The 22,009-nt window shown below is 29.8% G+C and overlaps 1 protein-coding gene across 2 annotated transcripts; it reads left to right on the top strand.

Annotated features, from left to right (window-relative positions):
• The first annotated feature begins 16,957 nt into the window (after positions 1 to 16,957).
• Positions 16,958 to 19,612, top strand: LOC106772595 (probable WRKY transcription factor 21). Of its 2 annotated transcripts, XM_014659101.2 has the most exons (4): positions 16,958 to 17,194; positions 17,588 to 18,386; positions 18,472 to 18,597; positions 19,160 to 19,612. In XM_014659101.2, exons 2-4 carry the CDS (start codon positions 17,596 to 17,598, stop codon positions 19,302 to 19,304), a joined length of 1,062 nt encoding a protein of 353 aa, XP_014514587.1. In that variant the 5' UTR covers positions 16,958 to 17,194; positions 17,588 to 17,595; the 3' UTR covers positions 19,305 to 19,612. The 2 variants fall into 2 exon arrangements, with proteins under 2 accessions (XP_014514587.1, XP_014514585.1); XM_014659099.2 differs by having other exon boundaries at positions 16,959 to 18,386.
• Positions 19,613 to 22,009: the final 2,397 nt, after the last annotated feature.

The raw sequence follows: 22,009 nt of genomic DNA, 5'->3' as shown, positions 1-22,009 counted from the left end.
CCCGCTCAAATTAAAAAGAGGAAACTTTTGGTTGACAAATAATACGTCGAAGCCTATACAAATTTGATGTATAATTGGTGGTTTAAAAGAAAAAAGAATTAAAAAGGGGTAACTCTTTGGCTTCTAGCTGAAAAATAATACGTCGAAGCCCCTACAGAGTTAGACATATTATATGTGGTTTAAAAGAAAAAAGAAGAAAAGAATTAAAAGAGGTTACTTTTTGGCTTTTGGCTGACAAATAATACGTCGAAGTCCCTACAGAATTCGACGTATTATATGTAGTTTAAAAGAAAAAAGAAGAAAAGAATTAAAAAAGGTTACTTTTTGGCTTCTGGCTGACAAATAATACGTCGAAACCCCTATAGAACTCGACGTACTATTGGTGGTTTAAAAGAAAGAAGAAAGAGAATGACATGTTGATTTAAATAATTACCATAATATAACGTCGAATTCCATACGATTCGACATTCTACAATTGCATTTATTTAAAAAAATGTCACAGGTCATTTTTGACGTTATTTATTCAGTGGTTGGACGTTGAACGCGTGATGTTATACGCTGTTTTTACACTAGTCTGTGCTTGATTTTTTTCATTTTGGCTTGTTGATTTTTATGTTTCTATGTTTCCCTTTTGCTATAATGTCAATTTCCTCACTTATTAAAATCCTATACTATATTGCATAAATTGCTTTATTAAGGGGGAAAACATTTTGAGGGGGAGTATGTTTGATCTTTTTGCTTATGATAAAAAATGGGGAGAAGAGACAAACTTCTAGTGCAGTTACTACTAACTTGTTTCTATGTTTGTAATTTTGAAGTCTATGCAGATTTTCAAAGATGCTTTTAAACAAGGAATTTTTTATCATCATCAAAAAGGGAGAGATTGTTACCAATGAGGGGCATTGGTGTCTTGAAGATAATGATTTTGATGATGCTGCAAAGTGAAGAACTTGAAGACTTTAGTTGTAATTTATTTAAAAGCATTTTTGTAGACTCAATTGTATTAGGAATAACTTTAATGATTTAAACACTTAGAAGTTTTCCCTTCTTTATGAAGTTTGTGCAAATAATCGATTATTTGATGTAATAATTGATTATCACGAGCTCATTTGAAAAACCATTGATCACGCAAATAATCGATTATTGCCCGAAATAATCGATTATCTGGCCTAAATCAGAACTGCCCAAGTTATGCAGATAATCGATTATTCCTCAGGATACACTAGTGGAAAATGTGGAAAAGAACGCGGGTCATATGTCTCGGTTCCCATAAAACCGAAGTATATGCAAAAGCGGTGACAATTTTGCAATTTTAACTAACTTATACACCTTGATTGCTGAAGAACCGAAGCATTAACCATATACTACCTCGGTTATATACCAACCCGAGGCATAATCCATGGCCATTTCCCCCCTGAAACAGTCAAATCAGCTGACAATTTTTCAAAAATTACTCTACAACACCAATTTCCAGCAAAACCGAAGCAATAGAAAGCCTACAACACCGGTTCCTGCAGACGCAAGGCAATAGATGCTATTAGTCAGCCTGCTGAACACTTCTGACACTGAGTGGACCGAAGGCATATAAAGCGAGTATAGGCACCGGTCATTAGCAGACCCGAGGCAATGGGGTGTTGTCTAGTTTTAGACTTCGTTATCACTTATGCTTTGTTCGTTTTTAGGAATTTGGAGGAGATGATTTGAGGGAGATGATTTGAATAGATTTGAGTGGATTTGAGGATAATTTTTTTGTTGTTTTTTTTAGTAGATTTGTGAGTAATTGAGAGTGAATTTGGAAGTAAAATTTATGAAAATTAGTGTAGGATTTGATTGATGTGATAGATTTAAAAAATTTATTTAATTAATAGAAATTAAAGATTACCAAAATACCCCTAGTTATTAAAGTAATATAAAATAATAATTATTAATATTATATTTAATTATAAAAATATTTATAAAGAATAAAAAATCAAAAAATATTATTAAAATTAATTTTTAAAAAATAAAAAAGTTATTATTTAATAAAATAATTTTATTTTTAAATATNGTATTAGTTTGTAATATAATATATTTATATTTATTTTACATGTATTATAAGAAGAAAATAATTATTAAATGAATTTTATTCAAGAAAGTGGGTTCCAAATTTATTTAGAGGAAATAAATCAGCATGTTCTCTTTTTCTTCTTCCTTCCAGATACAAGACCCTAATTCCATCTTCATTCCCAAACCAAAGAAGATGTCGACACTGCTACCTCTTCCACCGCACCACCGCAGCAGCGTCGCCTCTGGATCAAGGACCATTCCAAGGATTGATGGGAGTGCTGCAATCGATCGGACTTCCCAGAGAACGAAATCCGCCGCTGCTTCCGAATGAGCAAGCCTACCTTCGACACCATCTGCCAGCATCTTCACTCCGTCGTCATCAAAAGAAACACCTGAAAGGGAATCAAACAGAGCTGTGGGGAACCAACACTTCTTCTATCAACAGGGGTATATATGACTTTTTGGTATAAATCCGCGCAAATCTTCGCGAAATTGGGAGATGCTAAATTCAGTACAATATCACAAATCGTTGCATTTCCTCGCTTTTCTTTCTTCGCAAATCAGCGCATTCGAACACAAGAAATCAGCACAAATCCATCCTTGCAAATTCTCGTATACAGTAAATCAATACAAACGAACACGGCGTTAAGACCGAAGCGTAAAGCTTAAAAGTAGGCATCGGTTGGCCTATAGAACCGAGGCGGTATTCTTCTATGACCTCTGTTATTATCTAGACCAAGGCAGTAAATGATTAACATTTTTACCAAAGCCAACGAAGTTACCCTACTCACTATTCTTCTTTTTGCGGACCACCCAATTTTGGGGGTTATCTCTGGCTCGTGCAATGGCCTCGTGGTGATGAAGACAACGTTGGGGAGATGACGCAACCAGGCGGAGTTCGATCGTGGTGACTCGAAGTGGCGTACTAACCGGTCTTCTTCCTTTTCCTTTTTTCCGTTTTAAGTTCGTCTTTGACAAGAGAGGGGGGATCTCTTCTTCCCTTCTTTCTTTTCACATTAAGGCGCAGTTTTCATAGGGAGGGGAGACTTTTTTTCCCTTCTTGTTGTTGGTTCGTTCTCGCAAAGAGGGAGGCGATTTCGCGGCAAGGGTTTTTAATTTTGGAATTATGGGTTTCTATTCTTCTCTGTAGATGGGTGGCCTAAAGTTGGGGTTTCTGTGCTTGCAAATTGTTCTTGCAATTTGGGGGTTAGGGTTTTCGAATTTTGGGTTTCTTCTCTGATTTCGAAATTGGGTTGGGATTATATTTCTTTGTAGATTCGGGGCGCGGATTGGAGGCTTCTGGTCTTGTTTTCTTGATTTTACAATTTGAGATTTGCGAATTAGGTTTTCGATCGTTGTGTTTTTGGGTATTCTCTCTGTTGTACCTTACAATTGGCTTGTATTTGATCTATCTTCGTCAAGCTTCTACTAATCCATTTGAAGATATCAAAGGCATTCAGATATTATTAGAATCAATTGTAACTTCTGAAACTGCATTTTAGTTACAGAAGGCATATATTATATTTATATGTTCATATGATATTGCGACCTTTCAATGTTAGTGTTAACATATTATTACAAGTTTTTATCTTCCAGTCTTATCAATATATCATACTAGATTTCAGGTTCAAGATCTCATATATCATATTGAGTTGGCAAAAGGTGCTTATAAGGATAGTCATGTTGTTCTTTCAAGGAACAACATGCTAAGAGAAAGTAATGTCAAGAAATTTGTTAAGAACTCTAGTGTAATGAGGCCTGCCTATTATATTGGAATTTATGCACATAAAAAGCATAATATCATCACTGAAGATGGAACCGAAGAAGGTTGGAGCCACTGGTCTACCAACCATGAATGCGGACATCTTGAATTGCACCGCTTCGGATCAGCACAGACCTAAAATATGAAAAACAAACACGTTACTACCTCGGTTAACTAAAAATTGAGGTATAATCTACCCTCTTTTAATTTAGTTCATACCCGAGGCAAAAAGCTTACCCCTTTTTACCTCGTCTGCATATGCCTCGGTTGTAGAACTGGTGCCTATAAGCAAAATTAACTGGTGTCTTTTCCCCTTACTGTACTAGTGATAATCGATTAGCACCTTTTTGAAAACCATGTAACGGACGCAAATAATCTATTATTACTTACAATAATCGATTATCACTGGCAGTTGTAATGTGTCTTTTCAATTTCAGACCAATAGGCTATATATACTTTTGTCAAAACCCTTTAGAGGGTTATCTATGCCATTTGAGAATACAGTGTGTTTGAGAAAGTTCTCAAGTGATAGTGTTTTCTCTTGTCAAGTCTTGTGAATAGAAGAAGCTTGTGCTTTGTGTGTCAAAGGTCGGAGCATTTCTCTTCAAGTTGGCAGAGCAGTCTCTTCCGATTCATTTATTGAAGGAAGGTTATTTCGTTCGTTTGTCGAACGAAAGGTGTTCTCGTTTCTTAACCTTTACTTCATATTATTGTAATTGTGATATAGTATTTTAGTGAAAAGGTTAATCACTGTTTATAGTGATTAACAACTGGACGTAATCTTTTGATTCGAACCAATGTAAAAATCCTTTGTGTGATTTTTCTCTTCCCTAAACTCTTTAAACTTTTAGCACACCAACTGTTCAATAAAAGTTTTATAAAAAAATTAAAGAAACTATTTTATTGACCAAACACGCTTTCCACTCTTAATAATCATCTACTAGTTGTATACAACTATTTGGCATCATCAATCCCCTTACTATCATTTCTGGTTTCTATCTTTTTTAATTTGAAAATAAGTATAAAATAATCTATCATTCAATCTTCCATTGCATACATATTAGGATCCACATCCCTCAAGTTCCTAAATACATGTAAAAGAAGTAAGAAGAAAATAATTTGTCTACTAGTTGTATGCAACTCCTTACCAGTGTCAATCCCCTTTCTATCATTTCTTAGTTTTTATCTTCTTTAATTTGTATGTGTAAGTTAACTAGGTAAAAGGTTTTCTTCTTGTAGAGTCAAAACACAATTAATTATCTTTCAAAAATTTATCTATGATAATTCATGAAGATCTCTTGTTTGTAGAATCTATCATACATTTTTTTAGTCTTATTTACTCTTGAATTCTTAATAAGATCCTAAATTGAAAGAACACTGCATTCAAATTTTATTTAAACTTTCAAACATGTTTTAGTTTTAAACTCAATCAAATAGTGACTAATTTTTTTTTTCTAAAACAAACTAAATTGTTTTACAACAAAGTTTTCAAAATTGAATTGTTGGATTTTTGTAAAAATTGTTACCGTACATAAAGAATTTATGTACATCACAAAGAATTTATGTAAAAATTGTTACGAGATTCATCTTAGACATGCAAAATACCCTGTCTATTCTTGTTTTAGGTATTACAACACATAATTTATTAATAATGTACCCTTTTTTTTATATAAATCTACATCAATATAGATATATAAGATCTATTTGCCATAAAAAATATTATAGCGTTACTTTCTACCTTTCACCTCCTTCATTTTGCACCTCCCAATTGACAACTTTGTCCTTCTTCATTTAATAAAATAATAATTTTTTAACCACTAACAGTGTTTAATATTGTATTTTAATCCTTGCACCTCCTTTTATTAACAAAATTAAATTTATAACAACCATTTATGTTGCTTAAAAAGCTATTCAATCCTGTATGCACCTCATTAAATAAAAATTTAATTAAATATAACAAAGAAAAAAAAAGAAAAACAATTAAAAAACCCTAAATCCCAATTCATTGTCTGCATCTCCAAGTGCGGAGGGCGGAGAAGAAAAGACAGCTAAAGTGCGGAGCGGAGAAATGCACCTCCCAAGTGCGGAGAAGGAGAAGACGCAGCTTCCAAGTATGGAAAACGGAGAAGAGGCAGTTCCCAAGTACGGAAGACGAACCACAGCTCTCAAGTGCGAAGAAGATGAACAGCAGCTCCAAGTGCGGCTTCCATCAACCGTAACCCTCTCAACCCACTTCCCTACGCACCACCCATATGTCCAATCTCTGTCTTGCCTCAATATCATGAATGTCAATCCCAGAAACAAAATCCTCTCATAACCCACAAAACCAGAAGACTCTCTCAATAGTAAAAAAATGAGAAAGAAGGAGGGGAAGAGGAGAGAAATGAGAGAGAAAGAGAAAGAAAAGGAGTGTAGAATTTTAGAGATGAAATGCGGCAAAAAAAAATGTGAAAAAAAGATAAATTTGTCAATTAGAAGGTGCAGGGAGACTGGTGAGGTGCAGGGAGGAACGCTCAAAATCTTATATATCATTTACAGGCCACAATTGGTAAAATTTTCATAATTTGTGAAAAACTTTTCCATTTGAATATAAGTGAAGATTACTCTTCTTTATTTCCTTTATAAAATTTAAAGGGGTTAAATATGTTTTTCGTCCCCCCAACTATTGGTCGTTTTTGTGTTTAGTCCCTCTTTCAAACTATAGTACAATTTAGTCCTTCAACTTTAGAAAACTATGGTTTTAGTCCTTTTTACCAAATTTTTTAAACTTTATTTGTTGTTTCAAGCACGTTACAATATAGCATTTGAATTTTTTACACTGTTTGACACATTTTTGCTTCAATGTTAACTGAGAAACGCGTTTGAAACAACAAATAAAGTTAAAAAAAATTGGTAAAAAGGATTAAAACCAGAGTTTTCTAAAGTTGAAGGACTAAATTGTGGTTTGAAAGAGGGATTAAACACAAAAACGGTCAATAGTTGGGGGACGAAAACATATTTAACCCAAATTTAAAGTTAACCTTTCTAAATTATTTAAAAAATATATATATTCTTTAAATTTAAAATTTTTAAGGATCAAAAAGTCAAAAAATTTTGTAGATGAAACTAAAACTCCTTTGATTTTTAAAGGCTCAATTATTTTTGAAGTTTAACTATTTATTTATTTATTTTAACTTATTTTATTATTAAGAAAATATACAATCAAGTTGTTCCTTTCTTAAAAATGCAATAATGACGATTTCTATCCAATTAGCCAGGAAATCGTTAACATATAAAATATTAACGATTTTAATTTATATATACTATAAATTATAATGCGTAACGAAAATTTTTAAAATATTAACGATCATAATTAAAAAAAAAGTATTTTTTAAAATTTATTAAATCCTGAAATATTCACATTGTTACATTTAAAAAAGTGCATGTTGAAATATTTTATTAATAAAGCAATCAAATCGAACAAAATAGCAAATAATATAATAAAAAAAAAGTAATGAAGTCCTTTCAAAAAATCCCCGTATATATTAACACAAAAAACCAAGTCTCATAATATTAAGCACTCTAATCTAATCACCAAATGAATTCCATTAAGAAGGAGATTATGATTTGATAAAGTGATGGCATTAGAATTGTCATCAAATAGAAGATAAGTAATAAATTAGACAATGATTAGTTGAAGCAAAATAGAGTTTAGCATATATTAATAACTAACAAAACCAACATAACAGAATATAAAATATATTCAAACTTAATTAATACAACCATTAATCAATATCTCTCTCAAAGTAGGGACATATTTCTCTGCCCCTTTTCGAAAGAAAAAAAAAACTCAATCTATTGATTGCATAAACATGATTAATTAGACAATGATTGTAACAATAACAATAATAAGACAAATCTTGCTTGTATTGCACATAAAATAAACCACTCATTAATTATATAATAGAATAACTAAAGCCACGTAGAATTTATTCTCTCGCGTGATGGAAAAGAATTCTATTAAGCTTCTCTCTTTCACTTCACATACCAGACAAATATAGCGTCCCAATTAGAACTATGCATTTTAAATGCAACAATCCAAACAAACAATCATGTAAATTTGTTTATCACAGTAATATATATATATAGATAGATAGATAGATAGATAGATATGATAAATATATATAACAAATAGTTTCATATACGTGAGAATTGTATGTATCCAATTCAATATTGAGAAAGAATATTTAGATTTTATGATGGTAATAATTTTTTCTTAAATTGAGTACATAAAAGGAGAAAAATTAAATATATCCTTGTTTTAAATTAGAAAAACATTTTTAGTTAATTTGGCATTCTATTTTATTATTTTATTAAAAAATTGTTTAATAAATATTTAAAGGATACAAAACACAAATATACTTTATATATACAAGATTGGAACACAAATTTTATATTATTAGATGCCAAAGATAATATATATACATATACATATATATATATATATATATATATATATATATATATATATATATATATATATAAAAGAAAAAACTAGATAATTAAATTTACACCTATCCTCCGTTATTAAGTGAATTTATTAAGTTTATAAATTTTATAAGAAAGCATAGTTTTTCTAATCAAATTTTAATATAAATTAACTTTTTATTTTGTTTCAACCTTAAATTCGTTTGAATAAGATCATTATGATCTATTACTATATTTAAAATATTATTCATTTTAAAATTCAAAATTTAATGACATTGTTTTTCTTTAAAAGGTGTTTTTAAAATATAAAAAATATATTTAAATTATTCTTAAGTTGAAGAATATAAACCGAACTTAACCTAAGAATATTATGAAAAGTTGAAGTGAGAAGAAATTGAAACAGAAATCCATTTAAAGGAAACTTGGGTATTAGTATTATTACACATCACATATGTGTAATCTTAGTGGTTAAGTATTTTGTTTTGAGAAAACTGCAAAATGCGATCCCTAATTTCCTAGCGTGGTTGTTTCCAGGTTGGAGCATATGCTACTGACATAACTAGCTATCCATAGCTTAATCATGCCACCCATCAAACTTTCTTCTTTTACTTTACTTAATTAATTCACTAAATTTAACTATGCACACAACAAAATATCTTTAGTTAATCTCATCGCCTTCTCCTTATTTATCATGATTTCAATCCATCTAGATTATGCTAGAAGAAGAAGAAGAAAATATCTCACTATATTTAACTATTACACTGTGTGAGAAATTTGTTAGTTTTTTTTTAGTACTTATCATAACGTTATTATAATTATTATCTGACTAGGGAATGCGTTTATTATAAAAAAAAATAGCAAAGTGTGTAGTGAGAGGATGAGTGTGCAATCACTAAGAGTTAGTGCAAGATTTTTCTAATCCAACATAGAATAATTGTGTGTGGTGGAATTAGAGAATGAAGAAAGAAGAATAATGAAGAATTTGGGATTATGTTATTATAATTAGAGATGACAATGAGTCTTGTCGAGTATAGGTAGTGTCTATTTATAATTTGATCTGTCGGATAAAACTGTATTTGTTATTTGTATTTGTATAAAAAAATTCACGAATTATTTTCAAATTGTGGATATCTGTTTTCAATCCGTGAATATTTTAAAAAAATTATTTTATAAATTTTTAAATGAAATCTAAATTAAATTACAAAAAAAATACAAATGATATTTAAAATATATATCTAAATAAAGTAAATGGATGAGTATAAAGGTTGTTGCATATATGCAAGAAGAGACAAAAGAATAAAACCTAATTTAAACTTAAAGATAAAAACGTAATTTCAATTTTTTTAAGCAGGTAATGAGTATCTACGGATCGTATAGTGTAATACTCGTACCCGACCTGTTTATAAGTAAGTATTAAAATATCTGCTATCCGTAATCCGTGAATAGTAAATATTTGCAAATACTAACTATCTCTTGCAAATTTTATCAATAGATATATGAAGGTGCAGATTTTGTGTGATCCCTAATTATAATAGATAATTAAAGTAGTTATCCACTTGATTATTTCATTTAAGAGGTTGTGTTCATTAAAAAAAAAAAAAAAGTCAACCAGTGGGTCCTAATTTTGGCTGTGTTAGGTTATTCTAACGGCGCACGATAGAAGCATGTGTAAGCTGAGAACAGTTAAAAAGAAGCATTGGTTTGTGATCACATTATTGATGATTTGTGATACTTTTTGTTTTAGACATTTTTCTGAGAGGAAATATTCTTTCCTAGAGACTTTTTTAAGACCAGGTTTCAAAAAGTTCATTTATGTATTCCATTCACACTTAACAATCAACTCAATAAAAATAAATTGATATAAATGGTTAGTGTGTAGAATTTAAAGTAAAATTCTTGTAGTATTATTGAATTTGATTCTTCAAAAAGAATCCTTGACTTTACTTATGAATTGATACCAAACTTTGTACAGTGATACTTGATTAAATTAAATTTGTTAGAAAGCATTGAAAATTATGTAGGATCGTTGAAAGAGTATATAAATATAATACTTATGTGCAAATATTCGCATTATTCATTGATTGTTTAAATATATAGAGAGATAATTTGATTTTGTTTTTATGTTAGATTTTTGAAAAGTAATTTTAAGTATAGTGCTTTGAAACACTAGAGAGGATAAAGACTACAAAGTTCTCAAAATAGTTTAATTACCCACGTTTGGTTTTAATTGCTTTATAAAGATTTTTATGCCTTTTCACCTAATTAAAAAACATATTTAAGGGTAAATTTTTAAATAAATATTATAAAAATAATGATAGAATGATCACACATAATCATTTATAATTAGATAATATATACAAAAATCATTTATAGTGTTTATATATTCTAATTGGATTCTTATTTTATTTTTTAACATGAATTCACAGTTTTGACAATTCTAATATCATTTGATCATGTTATTTATTATTTTGAATGTTTTTTTCATTTCAATTTTTGTCGAGTTAGTTGATTTAAAAGATGAAGTTTATTTAGAGTTTTATTCTTCCAAGACGTACATTAAATCAAAGTTTTCACTTTTTTAAGTATTAGGATAAATAATGAAGATTTTGCATTTGAAATTCTCTGTATGTTTAACATATTAGTGGTTAGGCATCATTACAAATAATGAAAATATAAATGTCCATTTTTCGAGTAGAGATAATTTGTATTATTAACAATTTTGTAATTATTATTAGCTTTGATCACAAAGTCAAGAGATTAATCAATAAGCACATCATCAAGTCCCTCTAAAATAATGTGTGTCACTTCCTTTCAAGTTTGATGCATTATTAATTGATAGTTTATCCAATAAGTCTTGTACAATTTAAGATTCAATTATAGTAAGAGATCCACCAACAATTATCAAATTTTGAACAAATATCATATTTGAAAAACTAAACAAATTACTTCATCACTATACTAGTAAGATGAAAATTTTATAAGACATGATTAATGACAAATTATGTTAAAAGTCGCATATCAATTAGAAATAAGATCAAATTATAATATATGAGTGGAGTGTAAATCTTACTTTACAAATCGATTTTATAAAATTAATTTAGACTTAAAACTCCGCTTTCGTTCAAAATTTTGTATCAAGTTTTTATATCCTATAATTTTGTGCTGATGAAATAAATTAATCTTTATTTCTTTTTATTAAAGTTGAGCTTATTGTCTTGTTTGTGATTATGTCAAGCAATAATGAATAAGATTTTTTTTGATAGGATTTATTGAAAATATTTTTGCATTTATGGATTCAAAGTGAAACACTTTTTTTTTTAAGACATTGAAAATATGAAAATCCTTTATCTTCTATTTTTAAGAAGAAATTGAACAATAAAGCTATCAATTTAATTGTTAGATTTTTTTTATATAACACTTGTTAAGTTTTTCATGTTGCTAATGATTAAGCATTGTTCAAGTTTACTTTTATAACATGCTAAGTCAACAAGAACCTTATGAACTTACCCTCATGGCCATAAACACATTTGTTTGGCGCTTGTTGTGTTGTTTATGCACTTTTCTTCACTGTCTACTTAGTTCACACAAATAATTTATAAGAAACATGATTTATTATAAAAGGGAAATCTCATTATAGTTTTCCAATTGAATGATGTTTTTTTTTTTTTACTTTTTATTTCATTAGTTTATTGAAAATAATGAAAGTAAGACTTAATTAAAACATTTAAAGTTACTTATACATTATATATATGAAATTTTGATTCATTTACACAAAGGCCCATAATTATTTGTTTCTCTTATATAATAAGAAAAATTAAAATTCATTATTTTTTATTATCTTCATGCATACGATTATTATTTTTTGTTAAAAATTGATATCGAAGAATTAAATTTGCAAGGAAAAACATTTTACTACTAACTAATCTTTATAAATATATTCTTGACCTTTTGTGTCTTCTAAATTATATTTTCATGCAGAATTATTAAACTTAAAGGTTAGTTTGAGTTTATTATTGATCAACTATTTTAATAATTTTATTTTGCATTCGTTTAATGTTATCCATTATTTTATTTCTATTATGAGGTATTTTTTGTTTGTTATTTCGTAGTACAAACAATAAACGATATATTTTTATTTGAAACTATTGCATTAACTTGTTATATACGAACTAATTTATTTTAATTATTACAATTTTAAAACATTATAGTGGTCCATGACCAAACCTATTTGTTCCACGTTTCATCACAGTTGGATTATAAAAATTTCCTTCCAAATAAAATTTTTGTTTTCAAATATACTTTTAGTATTCTGAAACTAAATTCATAATTTGAAAATCATATATACCACCCCAAAATTGTAAAATAAGGATGAACTTTTAAATTAATTAACTTCAGCCATTTTATTTTTCTTTTACTCGGCTTTTCAGTCACTCTTTAAATTTTAAGTTTAAATATTATAAAATATTATAAATATTATAAAATATTTAAAATTTTATAAAATATTTAAAATATTTAAATATTATAAAAAAATATAGTAAGATTTTATTTTGACTTTTTATTATAGTTTTAATTTTAAAGTAAGATTTAAGACTTAAAAATCATGTTAAACATATATAAGTTATATGTTTAACACATTTTTTTTAAGTTTTAAATGTACTAGATCTCAATCTTGAAAATAATAAATTATTAAGATTTCAAATTATATACGACAATTATTTCAAAACTCTAGAAGATAGTCAATTATTCCCTGTTGTTAGCCTTTGTTATGCATGTATGTGACTTGGCATGACTTCTTTTTTTTTCTTTTTCCAATATTTATTTATTTATATTTTTGTCCCTTTTCATCAAGCTTATTTTCGTGGATAATATAGGTAAGACTTTTGTTTTCTCTCATTGGAAGCTTATTCATCAAAAGTTTTCAACTCATTTGAATTATTTCAATTTTACTGACAGAGAATGTTTCCTGTTCCATGGTGTCTGCCTAGTTTCTACTTGGAAAGTCAAAGCATTATCAACTATATTTGAATTTGGCATTAATAAAATGTATTTGTTAATTTATAATAATTAATTTTGTTTATAAATACTCTTGTGACTAAGAAAAATTATTTTTACTATAAGAATTTTTTTTATTTAAATTGTTATGATTATTTTTTATTGATGTAAATTACTAAAATGGGAAGCAAAGTTTCGTGGTTCCACATTTTTCTTCAATGCAAAGGTATGTTTATTTTCTTGATTTATACTTTCAAATAAGATTAGATATTATTATAATCTTAGACATATTTTAGCTATATTGACCTAGAGATCATTAATTATTTGAAATTTTTTTATTTATATTTCATCATTTAATATTTTTATGTTTTTATTGTGGATTTATCTGTCATAGTGGGGTGTTGTTTATTGTGGTCTTTATGCATAATTTTTTTTTCTTTCCTAAATTGATTTTTTTTTTCCTTTTGTATATTTAGTTTATTTTATTAGTCAAACTACAGTTTTCTCACGCTTTGTTTTGCTATTATATTGAACCTATCAAATAGACCATCTTTTGAGAAGTAAATTTGATTCTTAGATTATTTAGGTGTTAATAAATCACAATCAACACATACAGAATGTTAACATAAAAACACTTAAACTGCATTAGTCCATCACATTTTTCATCTAATTATTATTGGTATTATTAATATACAATGTTATTATCAATACCATTATTATTGTTATCATAAATTATTCATCACCAATAATTATAGAATACAAAGGATAATTTTTTTACTAAATTTTTATTTAATATATGGAACACCAAATCAAAAATAAATAAAAAAATTGTTGTACAACACTGTGCTTTGTCTTTTAGGATCTCACTGCTAAGAGAACAAGAATAAAATAGATAAAAATAACTGAAAAAAATAGAACAAAAATGTAGAGATATCCAGTTAAACAGAAAAAAAGAGAGGATAAAAACAAACACAAGTATATGAAAATGAAATGAAAAGTAATACCGAATACCACATTTTTTCGTGTATATATATATATATATATATATATATATATATATATATATATTCAATTTTAACCTTTTTATAATTATTTTTGAAATTTAAATAAACAATTTTTTTAATTTTATATTTTTAATAACTATTTTTCAAATTCAAATAGTTATTTATAATAAAAAAATATTTTTCAATTTTATGTTTAATAATTACTTTTTTGAATTAAAATAATTATTTATCACAAAAAACATTTACACAACAAAAAAATATAAAAGTTATTTCATAGTTTATTAATATGTTTTATATCCATAATTAAAATCATTTCATAGTTTTATAAAAATTTTAGTATAACTAAAAATATGTAACACATACACCTAGCATATATATTTCTACTAATAAAGAGAATAAGAGTGTGACACAATAAACATCAATAATGATATGAAGGTACATTAGGAAACTTGATATTGAGAATTTAATATTAACTCTTACTTTTAAGATGGTGGTTTAGAATTTATCTGGCTTATCCAAAGTAAAATTCATCTATGTTCTTATCCAATAAATTTTATTTTGGGTTAGTGTATTAATGTTAAGATTACAGTGAGTTTATTCGCTATAAGACTTTACTTCATTTCTAAATATTTTTTAAAATTACACGAGTCCTTAGAATATTATGAATTATAAATTGATGTTTAAATATTTTACAATAATAACAAATTGGTTCTTATTTAATTTGTATTATTTTTAACTTAATTGGAAGGTTGAGGTTCACCTAATTTGTTTGACCTAACATTATTTAATCTGTTTCCAACCTTAATTAATATTACTTCAATTTAACCTAATTGGTTTGATTTAAACTTTGTATTGCATGACCCAAATTGACTTGGCCTGAAGTGGGTGTGACCCAATTCTACTCCAATTAATATGGATCAAACTCAACTCTGCCTATTGTGAGCCCCACTCAACTCAGTCTAAGGTATACTCAACTTGATTAATCTCAGCCCAAGATGTGCTTCTGTAGACTAGGGACAACGTGGCCCCAACGTGACATGATTCAATGTGGGCCAGACTCAACTTTATATGGGCTGAACTCAACTCAATATGACATGAACCCGATCAACATTAACCATGTGCAACTTGTCTTGAAATGAACTAAGCTCGCCTACTTAATCTGGGCATGACTCAAACAAACCTAATATTTGTCCAACTTGAACTAACTTAAGTACGACCCAATTTGACTTGATATGTGTCGAACATACTTAACCTAACCTAACTTGTTGAGATTGGAATTCATTCAACCAAAATTTAGTTGACCTAAGTTGTCTAAACTTATGTTCGGTCTGATTTGACACGACTTCAATCAAGTCTAACTTGATTTAACTTAGATTCGATTTGTCTTGGCCATCCTTGAACTCAATTTAATTTGATCTAACTTGACCTATCTTAACTAGTTTGTGATGTTATTGACTTAGTCAAACTTAATCAAACTTTGCTCATACTAAATTTATATTTAATATTGAATAAATGTTATATATATATATATATATATATATATATATATATATAATTTAAATATTTTTTATTTTCATTTTTATATAAGTATTTTATTTTAGAAATATTTTTATGAGTTGTCCTTAACAATGAAACTTTTGTTAGCATTTTGATTGTATGAATTTTTTAGATATACCTTTTTAGTTTGAATCCATATAGATGAAGTCAAGTTCTATGAGTGGAACCAAATTTACGTGTCTATAATTTAAAAGTATAAAATAAATAACTATCATCTGTTAACAATTTGAAAAATATAAATATTTATTTAAAAGTTAAAAGAATGTTACTGTTATTTTAGTTAATGTCTATTTTAAAATTAAAAAAAAGGGATTGCAGTTTCTGCCAACCCAAATTATTGTCATCTATTCCATCTGCTAATTTCTCACTAAGCAAATTTAGGCTTAGATGCAATCACAGCTATTGTCAATTTAACACCCTCATTTCATTCTATGCTCTTATCTCACATTTTTTTTTAATGAATAACTTCTTTAGTAACAACTAAAAAGAAAGAAATTCATAGACTTATCTAAATGTAACGGTTCATCATTAAACTAGCCCTTAATTAGATTAGTTGATCTATAATATCTTCTATTGCGTTATAGTGTACTGTTTACATAAACATTAAACTATATTCAAATAAGTGTAACTTATTTATTATTTAAGCTGTAAGAGCTAATAACTGATTAATGAATAGATTAAATTTATGAATGACAACCAGAACACAGATAATTTCCAGTTCAAAAGAAGAACATAACAGTGCAATAGAATTAATTGAATTGAATCTGTACAAAGACGTTACATTGAACACAGGAATTTGCAAATATGGTACGGGGGAAAGCAGCCAGGGCACAAGGTAATAAGTCCAAAATTCGAAACTGAAAGAAAAGTAGTGAAACCCAGTGAAGAAATTGAATTGAATAGATAAATGGGAGAAAAAGAGAAAGAAGTAGTAAAAGTGAAGCTGAAATGGGTAGGTCTAAGAAAATATTAATTAAAGCTGAAATAAAAGGATGAAAAAGAATAACAAAGGTCTTCGTGTGGGTCCCACCTTCAAATCTGTGACAGAGACAGCAGTTTCATTTCTCAGCTCCTCTTCCTTTGTGCATTTTGCTTATTTAAACAAACTCCTCTTTGTTCTTCTTCTCTCTCGCAAGAGCTATAAATATTATAATATATGTTTTTTTTTTCTCTCTTCTTGCTCTGGTTTTAATAATATATATATGAATTATATATATATTCTCTAAAGTTGGAAGCTTTGTATTCTTGTGTATGATGGTTGTGTTGTGTGAAGTCTCAAGGGAAGCAAAGTCCTCTCTTTCACACCTTTCAGTCTCAAAACCGAGGGAAGAAGAATCTAGGGTTTAGCACCACCAAGTTCGTCAAGGTCTGTGCTTTGGTGCTTTTTCTGTCTTTTCTTTCTCACTGGAAAATTGGGTTGATTTTTCTAGAAGAGGATATGCTGCAACTTGCGAGGCACCCTCGGTTTGTTCTGATTCAACGGTTCTTCTTTCTTTCGAAAAAGCATGTCTTTTTATCTTCCTGAGTTGGAATTTTGAAACTTTAACTTGAAATCCTGTTTCTGTGGCTCCTTGTCTGGTGAAAAATGGGATTTTTTCCACCTGGGTCGTTTTATCTGCCTCACAAGGCTGAATGTTGGTGGATGTGTGGGATGTTGCTTTTTTAGTATTCTGGTGTAGTTGGGTTAGTTCTGCCCCTTGTTTGGGTTCTTTAGTTTTTATTTTGCCCCTTTTTGTCTGTTTATTTTTATTTTTTATAGAGGCTAATATGGAAGAGGTTGAGCAAGCTAATAGAGCAGCTGTTGAAAGCTGTCATAAGGTTCTGAGTTTGTTGTCTCAACCAAGGGATCAGGTTCAGCATAGGAATTTAGTGGTGGAAACTGGAGATGCTGTAGTAAAGTTCAAGAAGGTTGTGTCCTTGCTTCAGAGTGGTTTGGGTCATGCAAGAGTGAGGAAGGTTAAAAACCCTCAAGTTCCCTTTACCCACCAAAGTATCTTCTTAGACAACCCAAATTGCAAAACCAACAACCATCACTCAAAAAATCTGCAGCTTTTCCAACCCAGCTTTCCTGACAATTCAATTGTGGAACTGGGTTCAACCATTAAACATTCACTCTCTCTAGGACAGCCCTCTTTGGAATTGAGCTCCAGTGGGAAAAGTGCTCTTCACCTCACTCAGCAGGCTTCATCAACTCACTATCACTTCTTTCAGCAACAGCAACAGCAAAGGGTGTTGCTCCAGCAGCAACAGCAACAACAACAGCAGCAACATTTGAAGCATCAAGCAGAAATGATGTTCCGAAGGAGCAATAGTGGCATAAACCTGAATTTTGACAGCACTAGCTGCACACCAACATTGTCATCTAATAGGTCTTTTATTTCTTCCTTGAGCATAGACGGAAGTGTGGCTAACTTGGATGGAAGTGCCTTCCATTTAATAGGAGCTCCACACTCTTCTGATCAGAATTCGCAACAGCACAAGAGAAAATGTTCTGCAAGAGGCGATGAAGGAAGCTTGAAATGTGGGAGTAGTTCTAGATGTCATTGCTCTAAGAAGAGGTAGCGCATAGTTCATTAATTTCTGTTACTTCAGAAGTTTTTATTTGTCCTTGTAATCTGTCATTAATAACTGTGTTCTCCACAGGAAACATAGAATGAAAAGGTCAATCAAGGTGCCTGCTATCAGCAACAAACTTGCAGATATTCCCCCTGATGATTATTCATGGAGAAAGTATGGCCAAAAGCCCATCAAGGGCTCCCCTCACCCTAGGTTTGTTCTAGCTCTGCTTTCAGATATCTGATTGATTCAAGGGACTCCTCATGAATATAATTGGGCTTTGTAAAAACTTTTAAAGTATATTGCTATTTCTGACGATTATGCTGTTTTGTATGCATTTATGATCTATCTTTCCTTTTACAGCATTGAAGTTAAATGTGCATGAGAATGATACACTAGCGTGTAGGCATTTTTTTTGCTTCTTATTCTTTATTTTTTAAGCATGCAAACATGTCCCTCATATTTAAATTGTATTCCTTTGTCTGTGTTAGTACTCCTGTTATTCCGGTTGATGAGATCGTTATAGACCAGGGGGTGATTGAAGTCGTCATTGAATATACTTACGTGTACAAATCTTTCATGTCTCTTCAATGTCTCGAAAACATGTTTGAGAAATTAGTTTAGCAATTTGGTAGTCTTGGCACAAACTCCTTCCAGTAGATAACTGTAAGGTGGTTTGCTCTATTGTTTTCACCTTATCAGTAACCAGGTGAAGGTGAACCACAGGGTTTGTGTTTGAGGAAATTGACCTTAATTCCACTTTCTAAATTTTCAGGGGATACTATAAATGCAGCAGCATGAGAGGGTGTCCTGCTAGAAAGCATGTTGAGAGATGCTTGGAAGAGCCGACCATGCTAATTGTCACCTATGAAGGCGAACATAACCACCCTAAGTTACCAACGCAATCTACGAATGCATGAACTATGTGGAGAGCTTAACCAAGATCAAGTCCATCATTCAATTTGTCAAAACCTTTGTGTGATTGGCTTGAGTTGCTACTGTACATATTTTAAGTGATGCAAGCAGAGATTGATGTTGTTGCCGCAGATTTTGGCTTTTGTTATAGTTTGGCTAACCAGCCGTTTATTTAGAGAGGGTGAGGATCACTGATTAAATGAACAAAGTCTGTAAAATTGACTAGTTTCGATTCCTAAGAACTATTTCATCTTTCTTTAGCCTGTTATAGACATCTCAGGATTTTCTATATGAATGAAATGCTATTAAAAAATGGTACTTTTCTTAAAATCTGGATGAGCATAACTCAATTCCAGAAAAGTTAACATAGACGGTGAGATTTTTTATTTTTTGCACTTACGTTACATACACTATTTTGGTCATATGAGGTGTGTAACACACCATTGACATGCTACTGAGATAGGATATTTTGTATGACGTGATATTTGTGAGTGGTGATTGTTCAAACATGTTGTAGAATAAGGTAATAAATAATTGTTTGAAAGTTGTATGAGCTTAGGCCAATTGAAGAAAGGCAAGGCATGGCAGCTGCTAGTAATGGTAGTGGATGCCAACAAGTTTGGTAACTACCAATATTCCTTTTCATCTACTTCGTAGGTTGAAGCTGTTTTAGGACCATCAAGTCCCTGAATGGATGATAGATGTCGTGTAATAATTCAAAGTTGGACTTTTGAACAAGGTGAAATGAATGGCACAACCTCCTCCTTCATTTGCATTATCTACATGTAAAGTTTCATTCGGTTTGTTAGTTCCTCTAACAGAAGTGTATCTTGGCTTGTGGAAGTTTCTCAGCAGAGCATGTGAGTTGTGAGGGGACCAACATGGGCATTCATGCTGGATCATTGTTTTCTTGGGTCCAATTCCAACTGTTATCAATGTTATTAGAGAATAAATTCTACCCTTTTCCTCCTTCACTGCCCCAACCACTGCCCTTATGTTATCAATCACCCTTTCCAATAATATAAAAACAAACAATAAAGAACTTTGGATTATTCAATGTATTTAGTTTTCAAGTAATTAGGATGCAGTATCAAACAGTGTAGTCTCTTCTGTCATTTCTCACTTACAGCAAGAAAGAACAGCTATAATTCTGATAAGCCTCAAATAGCTTCAGTTAGCTTGACACTTTGCTTAGCACCCAATAATTGAAAAAAAAAAAGAATGAAATTGTATTGTATTACAGGAACTGGACTGTTTTTAAGAATAGTTGTGAATCAGAATTTTTCTACATAAAATGGTAGAAAAATTACCCTTTGTTTGAAATTGCACTGTAGAAGATAATATTTTATTGCATTTGGTTCTATCACAATTGCAGTATTGAATCCTGAACTTGTGTCTTTTCTTGTAACAGTTGCACTGGTATTGATCTAGCACACGCGTGGTGCAATGTCTCATGTGATCTGCCAAATTTTGGACATCCTTTGAGAAGAAAAATGGTGGCCGTGTAATATGGTTCAATTCCAACCTAGGATGAATGAGGGTAGACATTTTGTTTCAACACATTGATGATGATTTCCACAACACAAATTTTGTAGGTTTTGATAGAACAAACAAGTACTACGTGTGATGTGTTTTGTGTTGTATTGTGTCAACTATCATCGGTGGTGGTGTGGTAGACTAAACCACAATACTCAATCGGTCAAATCAGGAACCACCACGCAACACACACTCCCATTAACCCTTTTTCATTACTTACATCCTCACGCAAGACAAAACAACCAATTACTCATACTTTCTTCCTCACTTTACTTTCCCAATCTTTCACTGCACATAAAGTCATTTTTAGCTTTTTAACCCTCACTTCCTTCCAAATATATTAAATTCATTCCTTTGATGATCACATTTTCTATTGTTACTTTTTAATTATAAAAATATTTTCCCGTTTTTATTTTACTTCTTATGTTAAAATTTTGTATAGAAATATTCAGAGAAAAATTTCCTGCACTTTTCTTTCTCAAATCAATTCGAAAGCTGAGGTTTATTCTGTTTCTGTTTCAATCAATTGGGCTGACTGTTTTAGTCTGTTATCTTGTTTTTCATATTTTTCAAGTGTTTTTAACGTTAGTCTTTATACTTATATATATATGATAACTATTATTCATTGTGAATTTCTTTTGAAGAAAAAAGTATAAAATTAGATAGTTGAATATATAGAAGAGTTTAAGATGAACAGGTAAATGAAGTTGCGGCTGCAGGTCCTATGGTCCCACGTCTGCTATAGAACAACAAGATGTACCCAATATTCTACTTTAGTAGTGAAACTTGTCGAAAATGCTTACGATAATACGAGTAATACAAGTGAAAATTTATTTAAGAATGAATATGTTTTTAAATTTCTGAATTTATAACTGAACTTATATTTTGTTCCTGCACTAATTTCATTCATACACTTCATGAATGAATGACATCCTCTACAACCAAACCAACGATGTTCCACTGTTTGTTTATGATGTGGCAAACACCATTACACAGTGGATTTAAATTAAATAAACATGTTTTCACGTATTTTTGAAAAAGTTAATTATGTATGTCGGTTTTGTAGATGGAGTAGTGAACGTGGATGCGGAAAAAAGAATTGAAGCTTGTGATTTATTATGATTTTGTTGACACTAAGGACTTCGTTGGTGGTCTCAGCAGTGATTTATTAGGA

Source organism: Vigna radiata, chromosome 8, assembly GCF_000741045.1.
Source record: "Vigna radiata var. radiata cultivar VC1973A chromosome 8, Vradiata_ver6, whole genome shotgun sequence".
Taxonomy (NCBI): Eukaryota; Viridiplantae; Streptophyta; class Magnoliopsida; order Fabales; family Fabaceae; genus Vigna; species Vigna radiata.
Note: the sequence above shows the minus strand (reverse complement) of the source record. Positions and strands in the feature narration are given on the sequence as shown.